This window comes from Capra hircus, chromosome 11, assembly GCF_001704415.2.
Source record: "Capra hircus breed San Clemente chromosome 11, ASM170441v1, whole genome shotgun sequence".
Classification (NCBI taxonomy): domain Eukaryota; kingdom Metazoa; phylum Chordata; class Mammalia; order Artiodactyla; family Bovidae; genus Capra; species Capra hircus.
This window is the reverse complement of record NC_030818.1, coordinates 27,614,295-27,637,731: the sequence shown is the minus strand read 5'-3', so window position 1 is coordinate 27,637,731 and position 23,437 is coordinate 27,614,295. Positions and strand designations below refer to the sequence as shown.

Here is a 23,437-nt window from a genome sequence, read left to right as displayed (position 1 = left end):
AAAAACCATGGCTTTGACTTGACGGACCTTTGTTGGCAAAGACGGACCTTTGAGGGCTTATCAGAAGAGGGAAAATTTGGATATGCCCGTAAGGTTATAGCAAACCCTTATCTCCGGGTTTAAGAAACACCCTTAGGAAAGTTAATTACCGATATTTAACATTCACGTTAGAAAGACTAAAACTTGATTTTCATTTTTCCATTGAAAATGACAATGCAATAAACAGAAACAATTGAAAAAAATTTAAAAGAGGAGAGAAGAAAATAAAAACAAAGCGGATTAAGAGAAGGAGAAATAAGAAAGACAGGGAGGTGGGTTGGCCTTTCCAAACACCTCGGGCCCCACCTCCGACGGGTTCGGGTAAACCGAGCCCCGCCCCCAGCCCTGAAAGGGGTCCCACCCGAGAGCTTCATTGAGACCCTCGTTCTAGCCTCGCCTCCGTTCACCGTGGCTCCACCCCATTCTGGGAGATGAGCGCCTAAGCGGCGAGTCCGGGGGGATCGAGGCGGGACTTCCGGCGTTTGAAAAACTTCCGGCGGGAACCGGAAGATGTTGTCTAGCACACAGAATCACGGAGCTTCTGACACGCCGGGCGGGAAGGTGAGCCGAACGTCCGCCTTCGCGGGCTTCCTGCGGGCTCGGTGGAGCCAGGTGCCCGGGCTCCGATATTTTTGGGACCATTAAAAAAGTTCTGAGCGATCACTAGGGGAATAACATCCGTTTTTAAAGTGAGGAGTTTCATTACATATTACTGCAGTATCCCATCCCCTACCCCCTCGGAAAACCCATCCTAGCTGCTGCGTGTCACCTGGCGCGTCTTCTCAGTCAAATTTCAGCACTCAGTACATAAGCGCAGTTGTGGGAAAGCCAGGTAGACCTAGATGGTTTTCATACCTCAAATGAGCGGAGGTGGGGTAGGAAGCGCTCTTTTGACTCTCAGATCATGTCCCGGGCAGAACCTGCTGGATCCTCAGCTCTGTGCCTAGGGGCACACTGATCTGGTTAAGTTGTTTGTGGGGAGCTTAGTATCTTTAGCTTTTTATTCTTGGGCGGGTCAGGTTCACAAGGAAGAGTCTTTACACACTACTCCCTAGATGGTAGGAATCTGTCTGGCGGCTTTTTTGGGAGCACACTGGGAGAAGGGGACCGGGAATCTCTATGGTTCCCCTACCAACAGCAGTACTTAGTATCCCCTAGTTTAGAGACTCTGTTTTACCTTCTCCGGAGAAGAAACCTCCAGACTTTCCTGGGGCGTTTGTTAAATTCATGAAGCAGAGTAGAACTTGTAGAGACATTCCTTTGCCTCAGACAGCATACACCCAGCTCTTACTCACTTTACCCTTAGTTCTGAGGTATCAGATACTGTGTCCTGTGCCTTTTTTGGAGGATACTGCAGAGAAAATTCGGAGAAGGCAATGGCAACCCACTCCGGTACTCTTGCCTGGAGAATCCCAGGGACGGGGTGCCTGGTGGGCTGCTGTCTATGGGGTCGCACAGAGTCGGACACGACTGAAGCGACTTAGCAGCAGGAGAGAAAATTGGTTTGGTTCTGAAATGCTCCCACTGCTGACTTGGGGGTTTAATTTTTACATAGTAAAATCTGCTAATCTTTTAGGCTTTTGGAATTTTGAGTCATGCCTAGAAAAAGCTTTATTCTCTCATCTCCACTCAAAGTTATGAAAATATTACTTTTTGTAGTACTGTAGTTTTTTTTTTTTTTAAATTTGGTACCTTTATATCATCAGTGTGGAATGTATTTTTAGTTCATGGTGTGGAAGCAAGAATTAAACACTTGTTTTACTGCAGAGGATAGCTGGTTGTCATAATACTACTTATTGAATAATTCATTTCTGTCCTGGTTTGAAATGCCACCGTATCATATGCTGACTTCCTGTGTTTCTGTGTTGTGGTACAATACATTCAACACAGAAATCACAAGTTATCTATTCCTTTATGATCAGTATCAAGGAGCACTTATTTAAGGAATGATGGCCTTGAGAAACATAAAATTCCAAAAAGGGGGTGAAGGAGAAGATGGAAGAATTTTCTACTTCCTTTTGTTCTGGTTCCCTTGGGGTGCTTTCCTGTCCAGTATTTCTGTACCCACTGTACTGAGTTGAGGGGTAGCTGCCAGGAGGATGTGTTCCCTTTTCTTGTGACAACCTCTTTGGTATTTCTGGGAGGTGTTCCTTCTCCCAGAAGAAATTAGAACAGAGGCATTATAATGTAGGCTTCCTTTAGGAACTTGTTGAAAGATTTACAAGCATGGTAGAGTCCAGTGTAGTTTTTAGGTTTGACATACGTTCTTTAGGTAGTAAAATTATCAGCTAAAGCAAAATTTGTGTATTGTATGACATCTCTGGCTGTTTGACTCTTTTTTTTTTTTTCATTTAGAGCTGGGCCTTTGAATTTTGGAAATACTTTCTAGTGGCATTTGTGATTTATTATTCTACTTAAATATTGTGAAATTTTATAATAAGGGACTAGATTATCTTGTTTTAGGAACAACCTGGCTGCTTAGTCAATCAGCATCATGTAATTGACTGTCAGCTTTGTAGATCGGCATCAACTGTACTCTTAAGAAGATAAAGAAGAGGGAAGACATTTCTTGTCTTTGAGATACAGTTTAATAAAGGACTTTATTATTTGCTGACTGATAAGTTATCAAATAATACTTCGAGTATATGCAAGCCTATAATTCTGAAAAAAAAAAAAAATTAAGAGTTCTCTCCCTATAGGACTTATATTTTTCCAAAGATGGCCCACACTCACCAGGCTTTTGAAGTTATTGGAAGGCTGTTAGCTGCCCTTATAATTGGCAGCCAAAGAAGGGAAAACAAGTGTTCAGGCTTGTGAATGATTGTCATTTTTTTCCTCCTATGGCATTTTCTAGCAGAAGAGCTATTGGAGTGTTAGTTTTCAATGGCACATCATTTTGTAGACAAAATAAGTTATCAGTCATTCAGGGGATTTAAATCATGGTGATTTCATGTTATATTTCTTCTTCCAGATGTCATCATTGCCAAGAAGAGCAAAAGCAAAGGTCCAGACTGTGATATCCAAAGATGAATTCTCTTCCTTCTCTGAGTTGTAAGCATACTTGTTTTATATGGCGTGGGAGAATGATGTACATTTTAGGGATATGCGTTCTGTCATTTACTAACTTAAGAAGTCATTCTTTTTGGAAGAAAGCTTTGTTTTTTCATTCATTCATGCAACAAATATCTATTGAACTCACTGTATTTATTGAACAGAGCTGTGTTCCAGGCTCTGTTTAGGTGTTGATGATACACTGTTGAACAAGGAGAAAGTGACCAACTAAGTATATAATATAATATTTACACTAGAATATACGATCCATGGGAGTAGAGGAGTTTTTTATGCTTATTTAGAGCACAGTTTCTCAACTTCAGCACTATTGACCAGATAATTCTTTGATATGGGAACTGTCTTTGTAGGATCTTTAGCAGCATCCCTGGTCTCTACCCATTAGTTGGTTATATTCCCCCTCCCCGACCTGAGTAGTAACAATCAAAAATGTCTTTAGATATTGTTTAAAAATGGAAAACCTCACCATGACTATGGTGTGACATGACCCATTTACTATTTACTACTTAAAGTAATAAATGATTTCCTATGTCTTGAGTATATGGTTGTGTATATTGGTTAGGTAAGAGGAAAATGAAGGGAGACCTGTGATTTATTTATTTATATTTATTTATTTATTTATTTATACCTGTGAGGCTATTTCTGGTCAAATTGCTTGGTTCAGTTCATAGTCTGAATTCACATCACTACATTTTATTTTAAACACCTACCTTCTTTTTTTTTTTTTCAAGAAGCGTATGTCTCTTTTTCAGAAACCTTTAGCATTTGGCTTCCGTTTCCTAAAAATTATTGTCGTTTTACTCCCAGATCATCTGCCTCTGAAGATGATAAGGAGGACAGTGCCTGGGAACCCCAAAAGAAAGTCCCCAGAAGCCGTAAGCCACCTGTTTCCAAGGTATCCAAACCAAAGAGAGTACCACGAGTGAAGAACACGCTGCAGATCAGTGATGGCTCAGAAGACATGGCTGTCAAGGAGGAGCTGGTAGGTACTTTAGCTGGATAGAGGGAACCCTGCAGTGTCTCTTTTTTTTTGGAGGGCAGACACATGTTTATTGCGGCTGAGCCCCCTGCAGTGTCTTCTTAATTAGTGATGCTACTTTCTCCTTCTATGGACTAGGAAAAACCAGATAAATGGCATAAACTGCGGAACAGTGGTGTCCTCTGCCGGGGGTCTTAATAGTATTTACCATCAGATCTATCACATTGGAGGAAGAAGAATATTTATCACCTGGCACATATGTCTGTCTTGCCATAAGCAAACACTGTATCTGCACCAATCTGGATTAAAAGACACCAACAACAATAAATTATAGGCTTTGTTGCAGTATCAAAAGAATTATGCATTTCTAAAAATCATTCCCTGTGGTATTTCTAAAAATAACAGCTTCCCTAGTTCATTTAAAAGAATAACTCTTTTAATATGCAGTGAATGCCTGACTTCCCCAGGACTCATTTATTGTGGATAGAGGGAGAATTACATTGCACCTTGCTGTGCCCTTCTATCAGGCTTTTGAATTGATCTTTTCTCCTATCAGCCAGTACCTGTGTTTCTTCATCTTTACAGGCAAACTTTTCACTAACACACTTTTAGTGGGTAGGTGAGTAGGTTTTACCTATAGCTAAGAAAACCACAATCACAGAAAATTGACCAGTCTGATGACATGGACCACAGCCTTGTCTAACTCAATGAAACTATGAGCCATGCTGTGTAGGGCCACCCAAGACAGATGGGTCGTGCTGGAGAGTTCTGACAAAACATGGTCCACTGGAGAAGGGAATGGCAAAGCGCTTCAGTATTCTTGCCTTGAGAACCCCATGAACAGTCTGAAAAGGCAAAAAGATAGGCCACTGAAAGATGAACTCCCAAGGTCGGTAGGTGCCCAGTATGCTACTGAGATTGATGGAGAACTAACTCCAGAAAGAATGAAGAGACAGAGCCGAAGCAAACACAACACCCAGTTGTGAATGTGACTGGTGATGGAAGTAAAGTCCCATGCTGTAAAGAGCAATATTGTATGGAAACCTGGAATGTTAGGTACATGCTACTGCTGCTGCTAAGTTGCTTCAGTAGTGTCCGATCTGTGCGACCCCATAGACGGCAGCCCACATGAATCAAGGCAAATTGGAAGAGGTCAAACAGGAGATGGCAAGAGTAATCATAGACATTTTAGGAATCAGCAAACTAAAATGGACTGGAATGGGTGAATTTAACTCAGATGACCATGATATCTACTATTGTGGGCAAGAATCCGTTAGAAGAAATGGAGTAGCCATCATGGTCAACAAAAGACTCCGAAATTCACTACTTAGATACAGTCTCAAAAATGACAGAATGATCTATGTTCATTTCCAAGGCAAACCATTCAGTGTCACAGTAATCCAAGTCTATGCCCCGACCAATAATGCTGAAGAAGCTAAAGTTGAACAGTTCTATGAAAACCTACAAGACCTTAGAGAACTAACACCCAAAAATGTCCTTTTTGCTATAGGGGACTGGAATGCAAAAGTAGGAAGTTGAGAAACACCTGGAGTAACAGGCAAATTTGGCTTTGGAGTACAGAATGAAGCAGGGCAGAGGCTAACAGAGTTTTGCCAAGAGAACGCACTGATCATAGCAAACACCCTCTTCCAACAACACAAGAGAAGACTTTACACATGGGCATCACCAGATGGTCAACACTGAAATAAGATTGATTATATTAGCAGCCAAAGATGGAGATGCTCTATATAGTCAGCAAAAACGAGACCGGGAGCTGACTGTGGCTCAGATCATGAACTCCTTATTGCCAAATTCAGACTTAAATTGAAGAAAGTAGGGAAAACCACTAGACCATTCAGGTCTGACCTAAATCAAATCCCTTACTACTATCCTTGGAAGAAAAGTTATGACCAACCTAGATAGCATATTCAAAAGCAGAGACATTACTTTGCCAACAAAGGTCCATCTAGTCAAGGCTATGGTTTTTCCAGTGGTCATGTATGGATGTGAGGGTTGAACTATGAAGAAGGCTGAGCGCCGAAGAATTGATGCTTTTGAACTGTGGTGTTGGAGAAGACTCTTGAGAGTCCCCTGGACTGCAAGGAGATCCAACAGTCCGTTGTAAAGGAGATCAGCCCTGGGTGTTCTTTGGAAGGACTGATGCTAAAGCTGAAACTCCAGTACTTTGGCCACCTCACGCGAAGAGTTGACTCATTGGAAAAGACTCTGATGCTGGGGGGGATTGGGGGCAGGAGGAGAAGGGGACGACCCAGGATGAGATGGCTGGATGGCATCACTGACTTGATGGACGTGAGTTTGAGTGAACTCCAGGAGATGGTGACGGACAGGGAGGCCTGGCATGCTGCAATTCATGGGTTCGCAAAAAATCAGACACGACTGAGCAACTGAACTGAACGACTATACAGTGGAAGTGACAAATAGATTCAAGGGATTAGATCTGATAGACAGAGTGCCTGAAGAAGTATGGACGGAGGTTTGTGACATTGTATAGGAGGCAGTGATCAAGACCATCCCCAAGAAAAAGAAATGGAAAAAGGCAAAATGGTTGTCTGACCAGGCCTTACAAACAGCCATGAAAAGAAGAGAAGTGAAAAGCAAAGGAGAAAAGGAAAGATATACCCATTTGAATACAGAATTGTAAAGAATATCGAAGAGAGATAAGAAAGCCTTCCTCAGTGATCAGTGCAAAGAAATAGAGGAAAACAATAGAATGGGAAAGTCTAGAGATCTCTTCAAGAAAATTAGAGATACCAGGGGAACTTTTCATGCAAAGATGGGCACAATAAAGGACAGAAATGGTATGGACCTAACAAAAGCAGAAGATATTAAGAGAGATGGCAAGAATACACAGAGGAACTATACAAAAAAGATCTTCATGACCCAGATAATCACGATGGTGTGATCACTCACCTAGAGCCAGACATCCTGGAGTGCAAAGTCAAGTGGGCCTTAGGAAGCATCACTACAAACAAAGCTAGTGGAGGTGATGGAATTCCAGTTGAGATATTTCAAAACCTAAAAGATGATGCTGTGAAAGTGCTGCACTCAATATGCCAGCAAATTTGGAAAACTCAACAGTGGCCACAACTGGAAAAGGTCAGTCTTCATTCTAATCCCAAAGAAAGACAATGCCAAAGAATGCTCAAACTACTGCACAATTGCACTCATCTTACACAGTAGCAAAGTAATACTCAAAATTCTCCAAGCCAGGTGTCAATAGCATGTGAACTGTGAATTTCCAGATGTTCAAGCTGGATTTAGAAAAGGCAGAGGAACCAGAGATCAAATTGCCAACATCCATTGGATCATTGAAAAGGCAAGAGAGTCCCAGAAGAACATCTATTTCTGCTTTGTTGACTATGCCAAAGCCTTTGACTGTGTGGATCACAATAAACTGGAAAATTCTGAAAGAGATGGGAATACCAGACCACCTGACCTGCCTCCTGAGAAATCTGTATGCAGGTCAAGAAGCAACAGTTAGAACTGGACATGGAACAACAGACTGGTTCCAAATAGAAAAAGGAGTACATCAAGGCTGTATATTGTCACCCTGCTTATTTAACTTATATGCAGAGTACATCATGAGAAATGCTGGGCTGGAAGAAGCACAAGCTGGAATCAAGATTGCCGGGAGAAATATCAATAACCTCAGATATGCAGACGACACCACCCTTATGGCAGAAAGTGAAGAAGAGCTAAAGAGCCTCTTGATGAAAGTGAAAGAGGAGAGTGAAAAAGTTGGCTTAAAACTCAGCATTCAGAAAATCAAGATCATGGCATCTGGTCCCATCACTTCATGGCAAATAGATGGGGAAACAAACAGTGACAGACTTTATTGTTTTGGGCTCCAAAATCACTGCAAATGGTAACTGCAGCCATGAAATGAAAACACGCTTGCTCCTTGGAAGAAAAGTTATGACCAACCTAGATAGCTTATTAAAAAGCAGAGACATTACTTTGCCAACAAAGGTCCATCTTGTCAAAGCTTTGGTTTTTCCAGTAGTCATGTATGGATGTGAGAGTTGGACTATAAAGAAAGCTGCATGCCAAAGAATTGATGCTTTTGAACTGTGGTGTTGAAGACTCTTGAGAGTCCCTTGGACAGCAAGGAGATCCAACCAGTCCATCCTAAAGGAAATCAGTCCTAAATATTCATTGGAAGGACTGGTGCTAAAGCTGAAACTAATACTTTGGCCACCTGATATATTCACTGGAAGGACTGATGCTAAAGCTGAAACTAATACTTTGCCCACCTGATATGAAGATCTGACTCTTGAAAATGCCCTAATGCTGGGAAAAATTGAAGGCAGGAGAAGAGTAAGACAGAGAATGAGATGGTTGGTTGGCATCACCGACTCAATAGACATGTGTTTGCATAAACTCCAGGTATTGGTTATGGACAGGGAGGCCTGGCGTGTTTCAGTCCATGGGGTCGCAAAGAGTTGGACCCAACTGAGCAACTGAAGTTGAGTTGAACTGAAGAAAGTATTGACTTGTTAGAAGAGTTTGGAGGTTTTTTATAAAGGGTGGCATAGCTGCACTTAAAAGTAGCCTGGCCGTCTAATTAGGAAATATATCTTAGTTGTGTGGTTTTTTGTCTTGGGGTCACTAACCCTTTGAGAATTTGATTATAGTTATGAACTTTCTCTTCAGGAACACATGCACATGCCCATCCTCTAAGTTTTAAAGTTTAAGAGTGTACAACTTAAGAACGCTTGTCATGGCGACTTTTTGATCCTTTCCGTTATGCTTGATGTATGTATATTTTTTTTAAAGGGAAAGAGAGAATTCAATGGGAAGCATCTCAAGGGATATTGAGCTAGTTTTCTAGCTCAGTCAAAACACATGGAGCATTTGAGAAGATTTCATCTCATTGGTTTTTCATCTTGCCTTGGTGTAACCACCAATGAACAAAATAATTGAAAATCCTATTTTGGGTGGAGCTAGAATTGGTAGTGTCTTAATAATTTTAAAATCTGTTGCTAGCAAGCATCGTAGACAAAATCCATCATTATTCAGTCTCTTCCTTTCCATATTGCTATACTTTGCCAATCCACTGGCCATTCCTCTTCATTTGAAGAATTTAGCTCCAGCTTCATGTCTTCCTCTCTGCCATCTTCTGTAATTTTTCTCACTGCTTTCCCTCTCCACTTGATGAGCCTTCTAGTACCTTGTGTTCCCGGTTCTTTAACCTCCACACCTCCAGTGACTTTTTCTTCTCTGCCTTCACTCTCCGTCTCATGGTCTCAACCTGAATCTTGTCATGACCAGAAGCTGTGCTACCTCTGACATTTCTACTGTGTCTATCTCACTTTTGTACCATCAGCTCACCATTTCCTGTCTTACCACTCTACTTGCTCAGATGCCCTCACTGCCACAAGTTTGCTGTTTCTTCACAACTTCTTAGCAGTTCTCAGCCTAGGGAGCTTGGAAAAAATGCCAATGCCTAGACCCCCTTTTCCAGAGAATTCTGGAGGTGAGCTTGGTACCAGTGGTATTACTTTTTTAAAGCTCCTCATGTGATTGTTATGTATAGTCAGAGTTGAGATCCACTACCTAATCCTTTGACTCTAGAGCTCTGTCATTGTCCATCAGCCCCATTTTTTCCTACCTAATCTAGCCTAGATTACATAATCACTTTTTATTGAATATTAAATAGTAAGACTTTTTTAGTTCAGTTCAGTTGCTCAGTTGCGTCCGACTCTTGGCAATCCCATGAATCGCAGCACGCCAGGCCTCCCTGTCCATCACCAACTCCTGGAGTTCACTCAAACTCGTGTCCATTGAGTCGATGATGCCATCCAGCCATCTCATCCTCTGTCGTCCCCTTCTCCTCCTGCCCCCAATCCCTCCCAGCATCAGAGTCTTTTCCAATGAGTCAACTCTTCGCATCAGGTGTGGAGTTTCAGCTTTAGCATCATTCCTTCCAAAGAACACCCAGGGCTGATCTCCTTTAGGATGGACTGGTTGGATCTCCTTGCAGTCTGAGGGATTCTCAAGAGTCTTCTCCAACACCACAGTTCAAAAGCATCAATTCATTGGCACTCAGCTTTCTTCACAGTTCCGCTCTCACATCCATACATGACCACTGGAAAAACCATAGCCTTGACTAGACGGACCTTTGTTGGCAAAGTAATATCTCTGCTTTTGAATATGCTATCTAGGTTGGTCATAACTTTCCTTCCAAGGAATAAGCGTCTTTTAATTTCATGGCTGCAGTCACCATCTGCAGTGATTTTGGAGCCCCCAAAAATAATTTCTGACACTGTTCCCACTGTTTCCCCATCTATTTCCCATGAAGTGATGGGACCGGATGCCGTGATCTTCGTTTTCTGAATGTTGAGCTTTAAGCCAACTTTTTCACTCTCTTTCACTTTCATCAAGAGGTTTTTGAGTGCCTCTTCACTTTCTGCCATAAGGGTGATGTCATCTGCATATCTGAGGTTATTCATATTTCTCCTGGCAATCTTGATTCCAGCTTGTGCTTCCTCCAGCCCAGTGTTTCTCATGAGGTACTCTGCATACAAGTTAAATAATCAGGGTGACAATATACAGCCTTGACGTACTCCTTTTCCTATTTGGAACCAGTCTGTTGTTCCATGTCCAGTTCTAACTGTTGCTTCCTGACCTGCATATAAGTTTCTCAAGACGCAGGTCAGGTGGTCTGGTATTCCCATCTCCTTCAGAATTTTCCACAGTTTATTGTGATCCACACAGTCAAAGGCTTTGGCTTAGTCAATAAAGCAGAAATAGATATTTTCCTGGAACTCTCTTGCCTTTTCCATGATCCAGTGGATGTTGGCAATTTGATCTCTGGTTTCTCTGCCTTTTCTAAAACCAGCTTAAATATCTGGAAGTTCACGGTTCACGTATTGCTGAAGCCTGGCTTGGAGAATTTTGAGCATTACTTTACTAGCGTGTGAGGTGAGTGCAGCTGTGCGGTAGTTTGAGCGTTCTTTGGCATTGCCTGTCTTTGGGATTGGAATGAAAACTGACCTTTTCCAGTCCTTCTTTTATTTGATCCTACGTGGCTGACTTAAACTGAGGCACTAGGTGAGCCATAGCTTCTGCCTGCACTGAGCAGAAAACATCTTCACCAATGACTTGATTTGTTTTACATTAGATTCATAACCGATTTGTTCTACAGTAGATTCATAACCTCAGACCCTTGAATTCCATCAGAAATACCTGGTAGACTTACTGTTTTTTTCCACCAAGTTTGATTTTCGACTTTTTTCTCTTAAACTTCCTTTGTTCCTTTCCCTTCTCTCACTCAGCTGATGCCATTGCCTTTTATTTATTTGAGAATATATGATGTTTCTCATTTTCCCATGACCAAGCTGAGACCAATTAAATAATAATGACCAATTAAATAATGATCTGCTCATATTTGTTTTCACCTTCTATCCTGTTGCCACGGAGTAAGTGTCATTCCTCGTACCAAGGATGGGTTTGCCTCTTGGGCTTATGATCTCATCCTCTCTCGTGTAGGGTCTCTGTTCCCTCTGTTATCGCCTTTCTTTTCTCTTGTCAGCTTTTCTTCCTCAATTGTTTCTGAGTATAAAAATGCTCTTTTACATCTAGTTTTAAAGAAGCCTTCCCTTGACTCCATATCCCTTTCCAGTTAGCTATCAAGCTCACACAGTACAACATAAGGCTGTCAAGGCCAAGGCCTACTGACTGATTCAACTGGTAAAGATAATGAATCACTTTTTTGATTTAGACAGTTTACAACTTTCAGAGACAGTATAAAGAAGGATGGTCAGATTCTTCCTGGAGTTTTTGGTTTACCTCATAGGCTACCTAATTAGCATTTGAAGTGTTATGAGTGATTTAAAAACCTATGAAGGCGAAAGAAAATGTACTATGATTATTCAGTCTGTCAAAGATTCAGGTTAAATATAAGGAGAAAAAATATTTTCATGGCTTGTTAAGCTTGAGTATGTCACTGGGGAAGGCTGTAGAGTCTTAGAAGCTTTAAAAATGGAGCAATATTGCCATATGGTTTTGATCTGTATTTTGATCTAAACATGCTTAGATTCACCTTTTCTCAAAATTTTTGGTCGTTGGACTTCTTTACACTCTTAGAACTTACTAAGGACCCTAAGGGACTTTTGCTTATGTGGTTTATATCTGTAAATATATACCATATTAGAAATTAAAAATGAGAAAATAATTGATTAATTAAAAATATTAGTAAACCTATTTCATGTTAATGCAAATAACATGTTTTAATGAAAAATAGGTATATATTTTCAAAACAGCCAAAAATTAATGGAAAGAATGATGTTGTTTTACATTTTTGCAATTATCTTTAATGTCTGACGTATAGAAGATAGAAGATAATTTAAATAAAAAAGAAATCCCAGCCTCTACACAGGTATGTATTTGGAAAAGTAATATGATGTTGATGTTGTAATAGCTTTTTTAGATAATTGTGGATATTTGATACTATATCCAAACTCAGTAAGTGGTACTTTCTAAAAGGTTTCTTTGTGGAATCTGTAACGACACTATATTCTGTTACATTAGAATCTGTTGGTCTGTGTTATTGGAATGGATCTTTTACCCATGCATGAACTTGTAACATGTGTTGGTCATTAGGCAAATGATGAGGCTTCCCTGGTGGCTCAGTGGTAAAGAATCAGCCTGCCAGTGCAGGAGATGTGGGTTCAGTGCCTGCATTGGGAAGATCCTATGGAGAAGGAAATAGCAACCCACTCCAGCATTTTTGCCTGGGAAATCCCATGGACAGAGGAGCCTGGCAGGCTACAGTCCACGGGGTCACAGAGTTGGATATGACTTAGCGACTAAACAACATTTGGAAAATACTGGTTCACAGATTTACTATGAGACAACCACTGCACATCAGTATGCATTGGCCTGCAGCAGAAGTTCTTTATGTGAACATTTGTGCTTTACGTACATTTCAGTACAGAGCATAAATATGAAAAAGGTGTGTTTTCAGGGACTGAAAATTTAAAAATTAATAACTTATACTGATTCATTCTTAAGTGAAACTGACAGTTGTTTTATTGCAAGTGTGTGACAGTGAAGGGAACAGTGATTATTAGTATGGCTTGGTGCACTGTCTTGGTTTTTGCTACCATTGCTCTTGTACGATTAGTGAAATGTCAAGTGCCTTGACATTATTATGAAAACAGTTGTGAACCTGCAGATCTCTTGAAAGGGTCTTGTGTCTGTGAGCAACACTGATAAACATTAGATAAAATTTACTTGAAGACTCCAGTACTTGAAGATACCGTTTTTCTCTTATTTTGAACTCCCCAGCTTTAAGTCATTTTACTTTTTCTTTATTTCTTCAGTTACTTCCTTTTCTGTGTCCTGGTAATTGGTTTGGGTGTAGTAGCCATGATAATGATGGTGGTATCAGCAGATATTGGATTACTTATCTTTAGCCAGGCAACATGCTCAACAGTCCACTTATGTGATCTTACTTATTCTTCACAACCTGTTGTCAGATGCTGTAATTATCTTGGTTTTATAGACGAGAAAGCCAAGGCAAGAGATGTTAAGTGACTTACTCGTGGACCACAGATAATAAGTCATAGAACTGGGTTTCTAAGTCAGGAACATGAATTTTTTCAGCATTTCAGGAACCATTCTATCTCAGATGTTTTTATACCAGCCATGGTCATAAGAGTGTATAAGACCAGTGAAAGTTGCTAAGTCGTTGCAACCCCATTGACTATACAGTCCATGGAATTCTCCAAGCCAGAATATTGGAGTGGGTAGCCTTTCCTTCTCCAGGGGATATTCCCAACCCAGGGATCAAACCCAGGTCTCCCACATTACAGGTAGATTCTTTACCAGCTGAGCCATAAAGGAAGCCCAAGAATACTGGAGTGGGCAGCCTATCCCTTCAGCAGTGGATCTTCCCAACCCAGGAATCGAACCAGGGTCTCCTTCATTGCAGGTGGATTCTTTACCAACTGAGCTGTCAGGGAAGCCTGCATAGGACCAGAGTGATGGTTTAATAATGCATAGTTTTGATATAACCATCACAAGGAGTTAAGTTCCTGTGACTAGCACTGTCTCTCATCGGAGTGCTCTCATCTCATTGAAGTAAATAGAGAAAGTAGAGATGGAAGTGAAGTAAGAGATGAAGTTAGAGATGAAGTAGAGATGAAGTAAGTAGAGAAATAATAATCAGAAATTTACTTGATGAGCATGGGCTCAGATTAGGAGATTAGATAAATTTTGGGGGTTTATTGAATACCTAATGTGGTCAAGGTACTCTGCTTGTCACACTAGTTTTAACTGCATAAATCTAAGGTAGTCTGATGTACCTATCTCACAAGACACCAGTCTTACCACTGGAATCAAATTATTCAAAATCTGTTTTCTGACTTTTTCTCTTCTTTGTGCATTACTTAGAATGCTGATCAGGAGAAGGGAATGGCACCCCACTCCAGTACTCCTGCCTGGAAAATCCCATGGACGGAGGAGCCTGGTAGGCTATAGTCCATGGGGTCGCTGAGAGTCAGACACGACTGAGCGACTTCACTTTGACTTTTCACTTTTATGCATTGGAGAAGGAAATGGCAACCCACTCCAGTGTTCTTGCCTGGAGAATCCCAGGGACTGAGGAGCCTGGTGGGCTGCCGTCTGTGGGGTCGCACAGAGTCGGACACGACTGAAGTGACTTAGCAGCAGCAGTAGAATGCTGATCATATTTGCCTTTTACAGATCTCCTTTTTCTGTTCTTCTGGGGCTGAGAACTCTTGTATGATTTACATATTCCTTCTTTAGCTATGTCAATTTGATCAGGTTATTATCAGCTCTTACAGACTTCGGGGGAAATTCTATTTTTGTACCTCTATTCTTATCCATTTTGTTCCAATTACAAATGCAATACTGAGAGGGTTATTTAATGTATATAATTTCCAGGTTAGGTGGTGATGGGTGGGCATTAGGATGAGGGTGTGGTTTGTAGTTTCTAGTATTTTCAGTAGTCAGTAATGCTGGGAAAAAATATCTGCTAGGAGAGGAAAGTGAATGTTTACTGACATTTAATTGGGAGTTCTTTTGTTCGAGTTTGTGCCATCTGCTTCACTCAGGTAACTGAAAACAGGCTAGCTTGTGAAATTGAAAATTCCATGGGGCAAGGTCTGTATTTTATTTCCCACTCTAGTGTCAAAACAAGTGCCAAACATCCTTGCTTCATTCCTGAGCTGTCACCTGGCAGGTGGGTGGTCCAGAGAATAACCCCTGGACACCTGTGTGTACTGCACTGCAGGTTTCTACGAAGGAAAAATGCCTGGTACTACCATGCTGTCCTGCCATATTTTCTTTTAGCAAAACGGGTAGCAGGTGTAGCCTGTTGAGTTTTATGAGCCTGTGTAACTCTTCTCTCATAAAGGGTTGACTTTTGATTGCAGATGTTAAATCTTGTTTTTTCTGCCAGGTGTATACCTTTCCTTTACTCATTAAAAAAAAAACCTTTTATTTCTAGATAATTGTAATTTCACATGCAGTTGTAAAAAATAATACAGAAAGATATCATGTACCCTTTATCCAATTTCCTCCTATAGTAACATCTTGAAAAACTATAGTTTAAATATCACAACCAAGATATTGACATTGATAAAATCCCAGTGATCTTACTTAGATTTCTCCAGTTTTATCTATATTCATTTGTATGCATGTATGTGTATATGTGGGTTTAGTTCTATGCAGTATTACCCTCTGTGTAGGTCTCTGTATCCACCCCACAGAACAATTCCATCACCACAAGGATCCCTAGGAGTGACCTTTTATAGCCATACCCACCTCTCCCCCAACTTCCACCCCCAACTCTGACCGCCCCCAAGTAACCATTAATTTTTTCCAGGAATATTATATAAATACAGCTGTACAGTATGTAACTTTTTGAGATTGTCTTTTTCTTTCCACTCAACAATTTCCTTGAGATTCTTTCAAGTTACTGTCTATGTGAATAATTTGTGCCTTTTCATTGCTAAATAATATTCCAGGGCCATTGATTTTTTTTTAATCTTCTAATTCTCATCTGTTCTCTTTGTGGTTTGCTAGAGTAACTCTATCGCTATTGCCGATGTTGATTTAGAAGACAAGAACAAATTGGAGACTGGGCAGACTCTGAAAACTGCAAAGACAAAACGGAAAAATTCAGCTCAGTCACCTTCAGCTCGGAGGACTAAAAAGCTGAAAACTGATGAAGAAGCCAACAAAGCCAGCAGCTTAGAGAGCAGAAATAATAGCACAGAGATGCCGTCCACTAGCGCCACGTGGGAAGGTGGGTGCAAGGAAGAGGAGAACAAAGACGACTTCACATGTGGTCAGTCTCCTTTGAAGAAAGTGAAGACTGAAACGTGTCCTCAGGGGCAGCCTGTCAGGCTTCCGGCAAATACCAGTAATATTGAGGAGGTGGAAATGAATTGGGACATAGTACAGGTATGCACAGCCTTATTCTGTCACTTCAGTTTGATTCTCTTTGACTGAGGGGAGACCTGGGAGTTTTCAGTTCCCTTGTCACTTTTGCCAGTGGTTCCTGTAGGCTTTGGCTCTTGGGTACGTTGTTTGGTATTATAGCTTATTGTCATTAATTCTTCAGTTAAAAGCTGTGACCTCAGGAAAGTAGATTTCTTTCCATGGTGTTCTAGTGAACATGAACATGTATTCTGTAGACAGATCGCCTCAAGAGATTGGGCCCTCCTAAGTTCCTTGGTAAGTTTTTGCTTTGTACTTGGACTGTAATGCCCCATAAAAGCAGTGCAAGTGATTAAGTCATTGGCTGTTAGTACATCTATTTAGCTCTTAGTGTAATGTTGTAATATACTATGAACCAGGCCTAGTAACTTCTTAAAGGAAATTTCTATCCAAATTCCAACTTGGGCTCCCATAATTATATTTCTTACTACAGGAGAAATCATATTTCTTCCAGTTTCTTTGACTAGCTTTGAGGATGGTAGAGAAGACCTGAGGAGTGACTCATTAAACAGTGATTCCCAATGTTTTGTCGGCCCCCACACACTCTCTGAACATTTCAGACTTAATCATAGCAGTACCCCCTCAGGGTGGATGGGGATCGCCTCCCTCCTTATTGTCTGACGCATGGTGATTCTGACGAGTGCTCCTTCCTCTGCTGGGAGAAAACTGCTCTAGAGTCCAGTGCCTCTGCTGGGAAATACCACTTCTCAGTCTGTAATTGTCTGTGTGTTACCTTTCTCTTTAGAGGAACTTCTTTTTACCCATGCTGCCTTTTCTATTACCTACTAGTTGAACATTGCCTGTACCTTTTAATTATGATTTTTCTTCTCTCTGTCTCATTAAGGAATAGAATGTTGCCTCATAGCTTTCTTCTCATCCCTGAACAGTCCAAAATTGGAAAACAGCATAATTAGGCTCCTTTCTATGCCTTCTTTTTCTTTTTTTCGCTTAGGCCTACAAGGAAATGTTTTAAAAGACATTTAAAACAGGCTGCATCAGGTTCACCCTGAAGGCTTTCTTGACATGCAGATCCCTTGGTTCCAGTGCAGACCTACAAGGGCAGGTGGGTGTGTCCCACTTCCCTTCTCTTCGCCTTAGCTTCTCAGCCTATTTCTGCTGTTGACATAGATCTACCTCTAGTAGCTGACCCTGAGTAGGAAGGAGGGGGATGGTTTCAAAGTACAGGAAGTCTCTTGAACTATGGAAATAAGTTTTGCAAAATGAAGTCGGGTTAGTTATTCTATGAAACTCTGCTTCACACCCATATCTCATAATCTGTGTAAAAGGAAGAAATGAAAATAACCCTACCTATGACAGTTGTTTACAGGTAATAGAATCATGCTTCTAATGAGCTTAAGCAGAAAAGAGGATGCAGGGGCCTTTCGAAGAATGCAAGGGACAAAGCGTGATCAAGTCTCCTAAGGCCTTAAACCAGAGATTGGAAAACTGAGGACTTGAGGAAGCCATTTTCTCAATTTTCTCTATTTCAGAGATTTCATGATCACCCATTTTCACCCCTTCTGTGTTTGAGTTGTTGTTTTCTCTTGGCAAATCAGAAAGCAGATCAGATTTCCCTACTTCTTTACGAAATGTGGGAGATGACAGCCCCACAATTCATTTACCATTAGTTTTAGCTAGTGAAGAGGGAAAAGTGTAAGGTGAGAACAGGTCCCCAGCTGCCAAAAGGTGAGTGGCAGAAGAAGAGCAGCCAGGAGTAAAAGTTTCATCTGTAAACCGGTAGCAGGAATGTCCATGTGATGTTTAAATATCAAATGGAAGTAAGCTTTCAGGTCTAGAACTATTTTATGGCCTTTGACCATATTATCTGGGTAGTGTGAGTGTGCTTGTCTTTCCTTTCAATTTTAAGCATTTTTTTTCTCCTTATATGAATAGTGATTTTTGGCAGCTCAAACAAGCCCGTTCTCAGAATGTGCCACTCTGTTGCATGTGAGTTGGGAGAAGTGGTTGCCTCAGCTGCGACCTTTGCTGAGCATCCTGAGGACCACTAGTAAGCTCAGCATTTTCTAAATGGGTTTAGGAAAATTGCCTGGGGAACTTTAGGTGTGACTTACTTGTTTGGGTTTTTAAAAGATTTAACCAGGTACAGTCATCCTTGTCTAATCTTGAATTACTTTTAAATCTTGTCATATATATGGACTTTCTGTCCTATACTATTTTCCATAAGCAGGAGAGAGAATCATTTTATCTGCCAAACATGTTGAGAATAGTGGCAGGTGTTAAAGGGAAACGGGCAAAGCAGAGTGAGAGTCAGCAATGCCAAGTCAATCAGCAAGACAATTAGGAAGGCTTTGAACATTTGAGTGAGACTCAGTGAAATGCTTGTGGTATACATATTAACTACCACAAAATGAAATGTATGCTCAAGTTCTTTGGGGAAGTTCTGACAAGTACCTCATTAGTAAGGAATGGGTGATGGAAATTAACTGTATAGGAATTATTCAGTCTTGAACATAAGGGAAATGTTATTTATATTTCCTTCATTTTAAGGACCATGGACCCTGCCCACCATGATACCTTGATCCTCTTAACTTTTTCCTTTCAAGGTGGGTTTTTTTTTTTCAACACTAAAGTTCCATAACTTTTTCAGGAGCATCACTGTCTTGTTTGGGGAGGGACTTTACCTATAAACACACTCTGTATCTATTTCCTGATCAGGTTCTGGGATCACCAGACTCCTCAGGGAGAAACAACCTACTTCATTGCTTTTCTGCAAACTGCAAACATGTGGTTGCCTTAAGAAATTAGTTTTTGTTAAAGTATGTTATATCATTAAGCAACTACATTGTGAATACCGTAACCTTTATAAGAATTTGAAGAGATGACTAGCTACAAGCAGTTTTTGAGAAAATTAAATGCCCTGAAGTGGTGATTGCTATTATGTAGTCTATTTTGAGGGAGGTGGGAGTAGAGGAGCCATATGCAATATATTAGTAATGTTTGGTAAATCAGGGAAGAAGAGTGAGCAAAACCTATTTATTAGCCATTTTCCCCATTCTTGCAAGAGATGATGTGGAAATAATGTGGGTGAGGAAGACCACGGGGTGACAGAATAGGGAAAGAAGTGGGACGGGAAGGAGACGAATGTCTCTGAGTTAACTTTCTCACGGCACTTTTACACATAAGCATGTATCACTTGTTAGGAGGAATTAAGTAAAAACAGTTGGGTTGACCCTTGCTTTTTTATAATTTAGCTGGAGGTATTTATGATGGACCTTAAACTTTCTGAAATATATATGGAGAAAATTGTACTAAAGTACTTCACTTCAACTTCATATACCTCAGTTCAGTTCAGCTGGTCAGTCGTCTCCAACTCTTTGCGACCCCATGAATCGCAGCACTCCAGGCCTCCCTGTCCATCACCAACTCCCGGAGTTCACTCAGACTCATGTCCATTGAGTCCGTGATGCCATCCAGCCATCTCATCCTCTGTCGTCCCCTTCTCCTCCTGCCCCCAATCCCTCCCAGCATCAGAGTCTTTTCCAGTGAGTCAACTCTTCGCATGAGGTGGCCAAAGTACTGGAGTTTCAGCTTTAGCATCATTCCTTCCAAAGAAATCCCAGGGCTGATCTCCTTCAGGATGGACTGGTTGGATTTCCTTGCAGTCCAAGGGACTCTCAAGAGTCTTCTCCAACACCACAGTTCAAACGCATCAATTCTTCAGTGCTCAGCCTTCTTCATAGTCCAGCTCTCACATCCATACATGACTACTGGAAAAACCATAGCCTTGACTAGATGGACCTTAGTCGGCAAAGTAATATCTCTGCTTTTGAATATGCTATCTAGGTTGGTCATAACTTTTCTTCCAAGGAATAAGCATCTTTTAATTTCATGGCTGCAGTCACCATCTGCAGTGATTTTGGAGCCCCCCAAAAATAAAAAGTCTGCTACTGTTTCCCCATCTATTTCCCATGATGTGATGGGACCAGATGCCATGATCTTTGTTTTCTGAATGTTGAGCTTTAAGCCAACTTTTTCACTCTCTTCTTTCACTTTCACCAAGAAGCTTTTTAGTTTCTCTTCACTCTCTGCCAAAGGGGTGGTGTCATCTGCATATCTGAGGTTATTGCTGTTTCTCCCGGCAATCTTGATTCCAGCTTCTGTTTCTTCCAGTCCAGCGTTTCTCATGATGTACTCTGCATATAAGTTAAATAAGCAGGGTGACAATATACAGCCTTGATGTACTCCTTTTCCTATTTGGAGCCAGTCTGTTGTTCCATGTCCAGTTCTAACTGTTGCTTCCTGACCTGCATACAGATTTCTCAAGAGGCAGGTCAGGTGGTCTGGTATCTAAGTGTTCAAAAATGTAAGCATGTAATAACTTCCCAGTTCAAGAAACAGAATGTTAACAGCAGCCAAAATTCTCTTCATACCCCTTCTTAATCCTGTGTCCCCTTTCCTAAAACCACTCTTCTGACTTCTAACATCATACATAGTTTTCCTTTTGCAGTCTTTAGGAAACTTATTTGTGTGGTAAAATAAGCGATGTAATAAAGTAAATAGGTTAGGGTGAAGAGAACAGCAGTAATAGAGAGCATTTCAGAAGGGAGGTGTCCAGTTGCTGGTTTGATTTTTGAAAGAATAAAAAATTCTCTCAGTGCTAGTCATTTAAGTGTTATTTAATTTAGATATAAGTTATTTTAAACTGCAGGTGCTGCCTGGATTATTAAGACAATAGTTTAGTTGTTGATACCCAGAATTTTTCTTTTTTTAACTGAGAAGATGGGAATATAGACTTTGAAGAGTAGATTCTCAGGCCACTTGGAGAGAAGGCCATTTTGTTAGGGGTTTTGGATACCATGACGGCACCATGTCTCCTCTGCAGTGGGATTCAGGAAGAGAAGTGAGACAACTTGATTAATTTGTACTTTTGCCTGAATAATGTCATCTTGCTTTGCCCACAAATCAAATTTTTGAAGTGGTAAAATAGCATGTGGGACTTTTGGCCATTTACTTGACTTCTTTGAGCATCAGTTTTTAAATCTGTAAAATGAAAATCAGTTTAGTTCAGTTGCGCAGTTGTGTCCGACTCTTTGCGACTCCATGGACTATAGCCTGCCAGCCTTCTCTGTCCATGGAATTTTCCAGGCAAGAATACTGGAGCAGGTTGTCGTTTCCTACTCCAGGGGATCTTCCTGACCCAGGGATCGAACCCATGTCCCTTGCACCACCTGCATTGGCAGGTGGATTTTTTAGCACTGTGCTACCTGGGAAGCCTGCAAGAACAGTAAAAGGCAATCTGGGCTGTGGGGAAGAAATGAAGAGTAATACTTCTATGAATGCAGTTTGAGATGCCTAATAGGTTTTCAAGAGAATACATCAGGTAGCTTACTTAAATGAGTCCAGAGCTCATGCGGAAGAGAGCAAGGGCTGGAGATATGAAGCTGACTTTCTCCCCAGAGAGTTGGTATTAATTCATCAGAATACATAATAAGATGTAGGCCTAAAGGATTTCAGGTACACAGAGGAATGAAAGTATCCTCAATAGTCTCTGGAGTTCAGCCATTTATTTCATCTGTTGTTTAGAAATTTAGTCTGTTTTATATATTGCCTTAATTTTGTTGACAAGTTGATAATGACAGTTCTTTAATAAGTTTTGAATTTTTCTTTAATTTTTGGCATATCTCAAGCAGTAGGATTGAAATAATAATAAAACATATGCCTTTCATGCTTTACTTCAAAAATCTACTTAGCTTTTGAGAACAGTGACTGAAATGGCATTTTATTTTTTCTGTTCTCCAGGCTAACTTCTCTGAACTTTTCTGCTTACATGTACCTTTTGCTGAGACCTATAGACTTTTTAAAAAAATAATTATTTTGAGTATGTGGTAAATGGGAATCAGAAAATGCCAAAGACACAGAAGGATCTTCTTGCCCTAGCTCTAAGTCAACCAATTACCTTTCCCCCAAATAAGCCATGTTCCAAGTTCTTGTAATTCATTCCATGTCAGTTCATACAAGAGTAAGTTACATGGTATTCTTCTCCATGGGTGTATAATTTATTCACCAGTTCCCCATTGTAGACTGGTTTTTGCTGACTTCTACCATACTATAAAAAGTTCTTCAAAAAATATCACTGTAAATAAGTATCATTTTCCAGAAGTATGAATATGTCAGAACAAAATTCCCAGGAGTGTAATTGCTGGATCATAGAGTTTATGCATTATAAATTTTGATAAATACTGCAGATTGTTCTTCCTCCAGAGGTTATAGCATTGTACTTTCTCATTAGCAATAATTGAAAGTGCCTTTTCCCATCATTTATGCCAACACAATGAGTTACCAACTTTTTAATCTTTGATGTCAATCTGAAAGGTTAAAAATGCTTATCTCATTGAGACCTGTAGAATTTGGATGATACAAAGTGGTTTTTATTGGGTTTTATTGAATTAGTGAAATGACTATTCTGTGATTATCAGTATATATTCTATATTTCATGCCATTTTCTTTTTTTTAAACCACAGCAGTTAGTTTCTAAGTGACTGGAAAACATTATTTGATATTATATTTTAAACCATATGTTATAATATAGATGTTTACTTTTCAAGGTTTTAAATCACTAAATGTGCTTAATTTTCAGGTTTTATCTGAGAGAACTGATATTGAACTTTGGGTTTGTGCCAATATTATTCGTCTCTTTAATGATGATAACACAATTCCCTTCATTATACGTTATCGAAGAGAGCTTATTAATAATCTTGATGCTGATTCCTTGAGAGAAGTTCAACAAACTCTAGAGGAGCTACGGTAAGAAACCTGGGAAGGGGTGAGCTTTGTGTAAGGGGAAAGAGGGCATGTGAGCCAATGAGGGGGAACAATGAGAAAGAGAATGATAGTCTA

At 40.4% G+C, this 23,437-nt stretch overlaps 1 protein-coding gene across 3 annotated transcripts in view; it reads left to right on the top strand.

Annotated features, from left to right (window-relative positions):
* SRBD1 (S1 RNA binding domain 1) overlaps positions 349-23,437 on the top strand; it is a 226,052-nt gene continuing 202,963 nt past the window's right edge. Inside the window, exons 1-5 of one of the 3 annotated variants that reach the window (XM_013967606.2) lie at positions 349-600; positions 3,011-3,090; positions 3,916-4,090; positions 16,163-16,543; positions 23,178-23,344. In XM_013967606.2, coding sequence (XP_013823060.2) covers positions 550-600; positions 3,011-3,090; positions 3,916-4,090; positions 16,163-16,543; positions 23,178-23,344 — 854 coding nt within the window. In that variant the 5' untranslated portion in view covers positions 349-549. The remainder of the gene's footprint in view (positions 601-3,010; positions 3,091-3,915; positions 4,091-16,162; positions 16,544-23,177; positions 23,345-23,437) is intronic. The other 2 variants (XM_005686560.3, XM_005686559.2) reach the window with 2 other exon arrangements.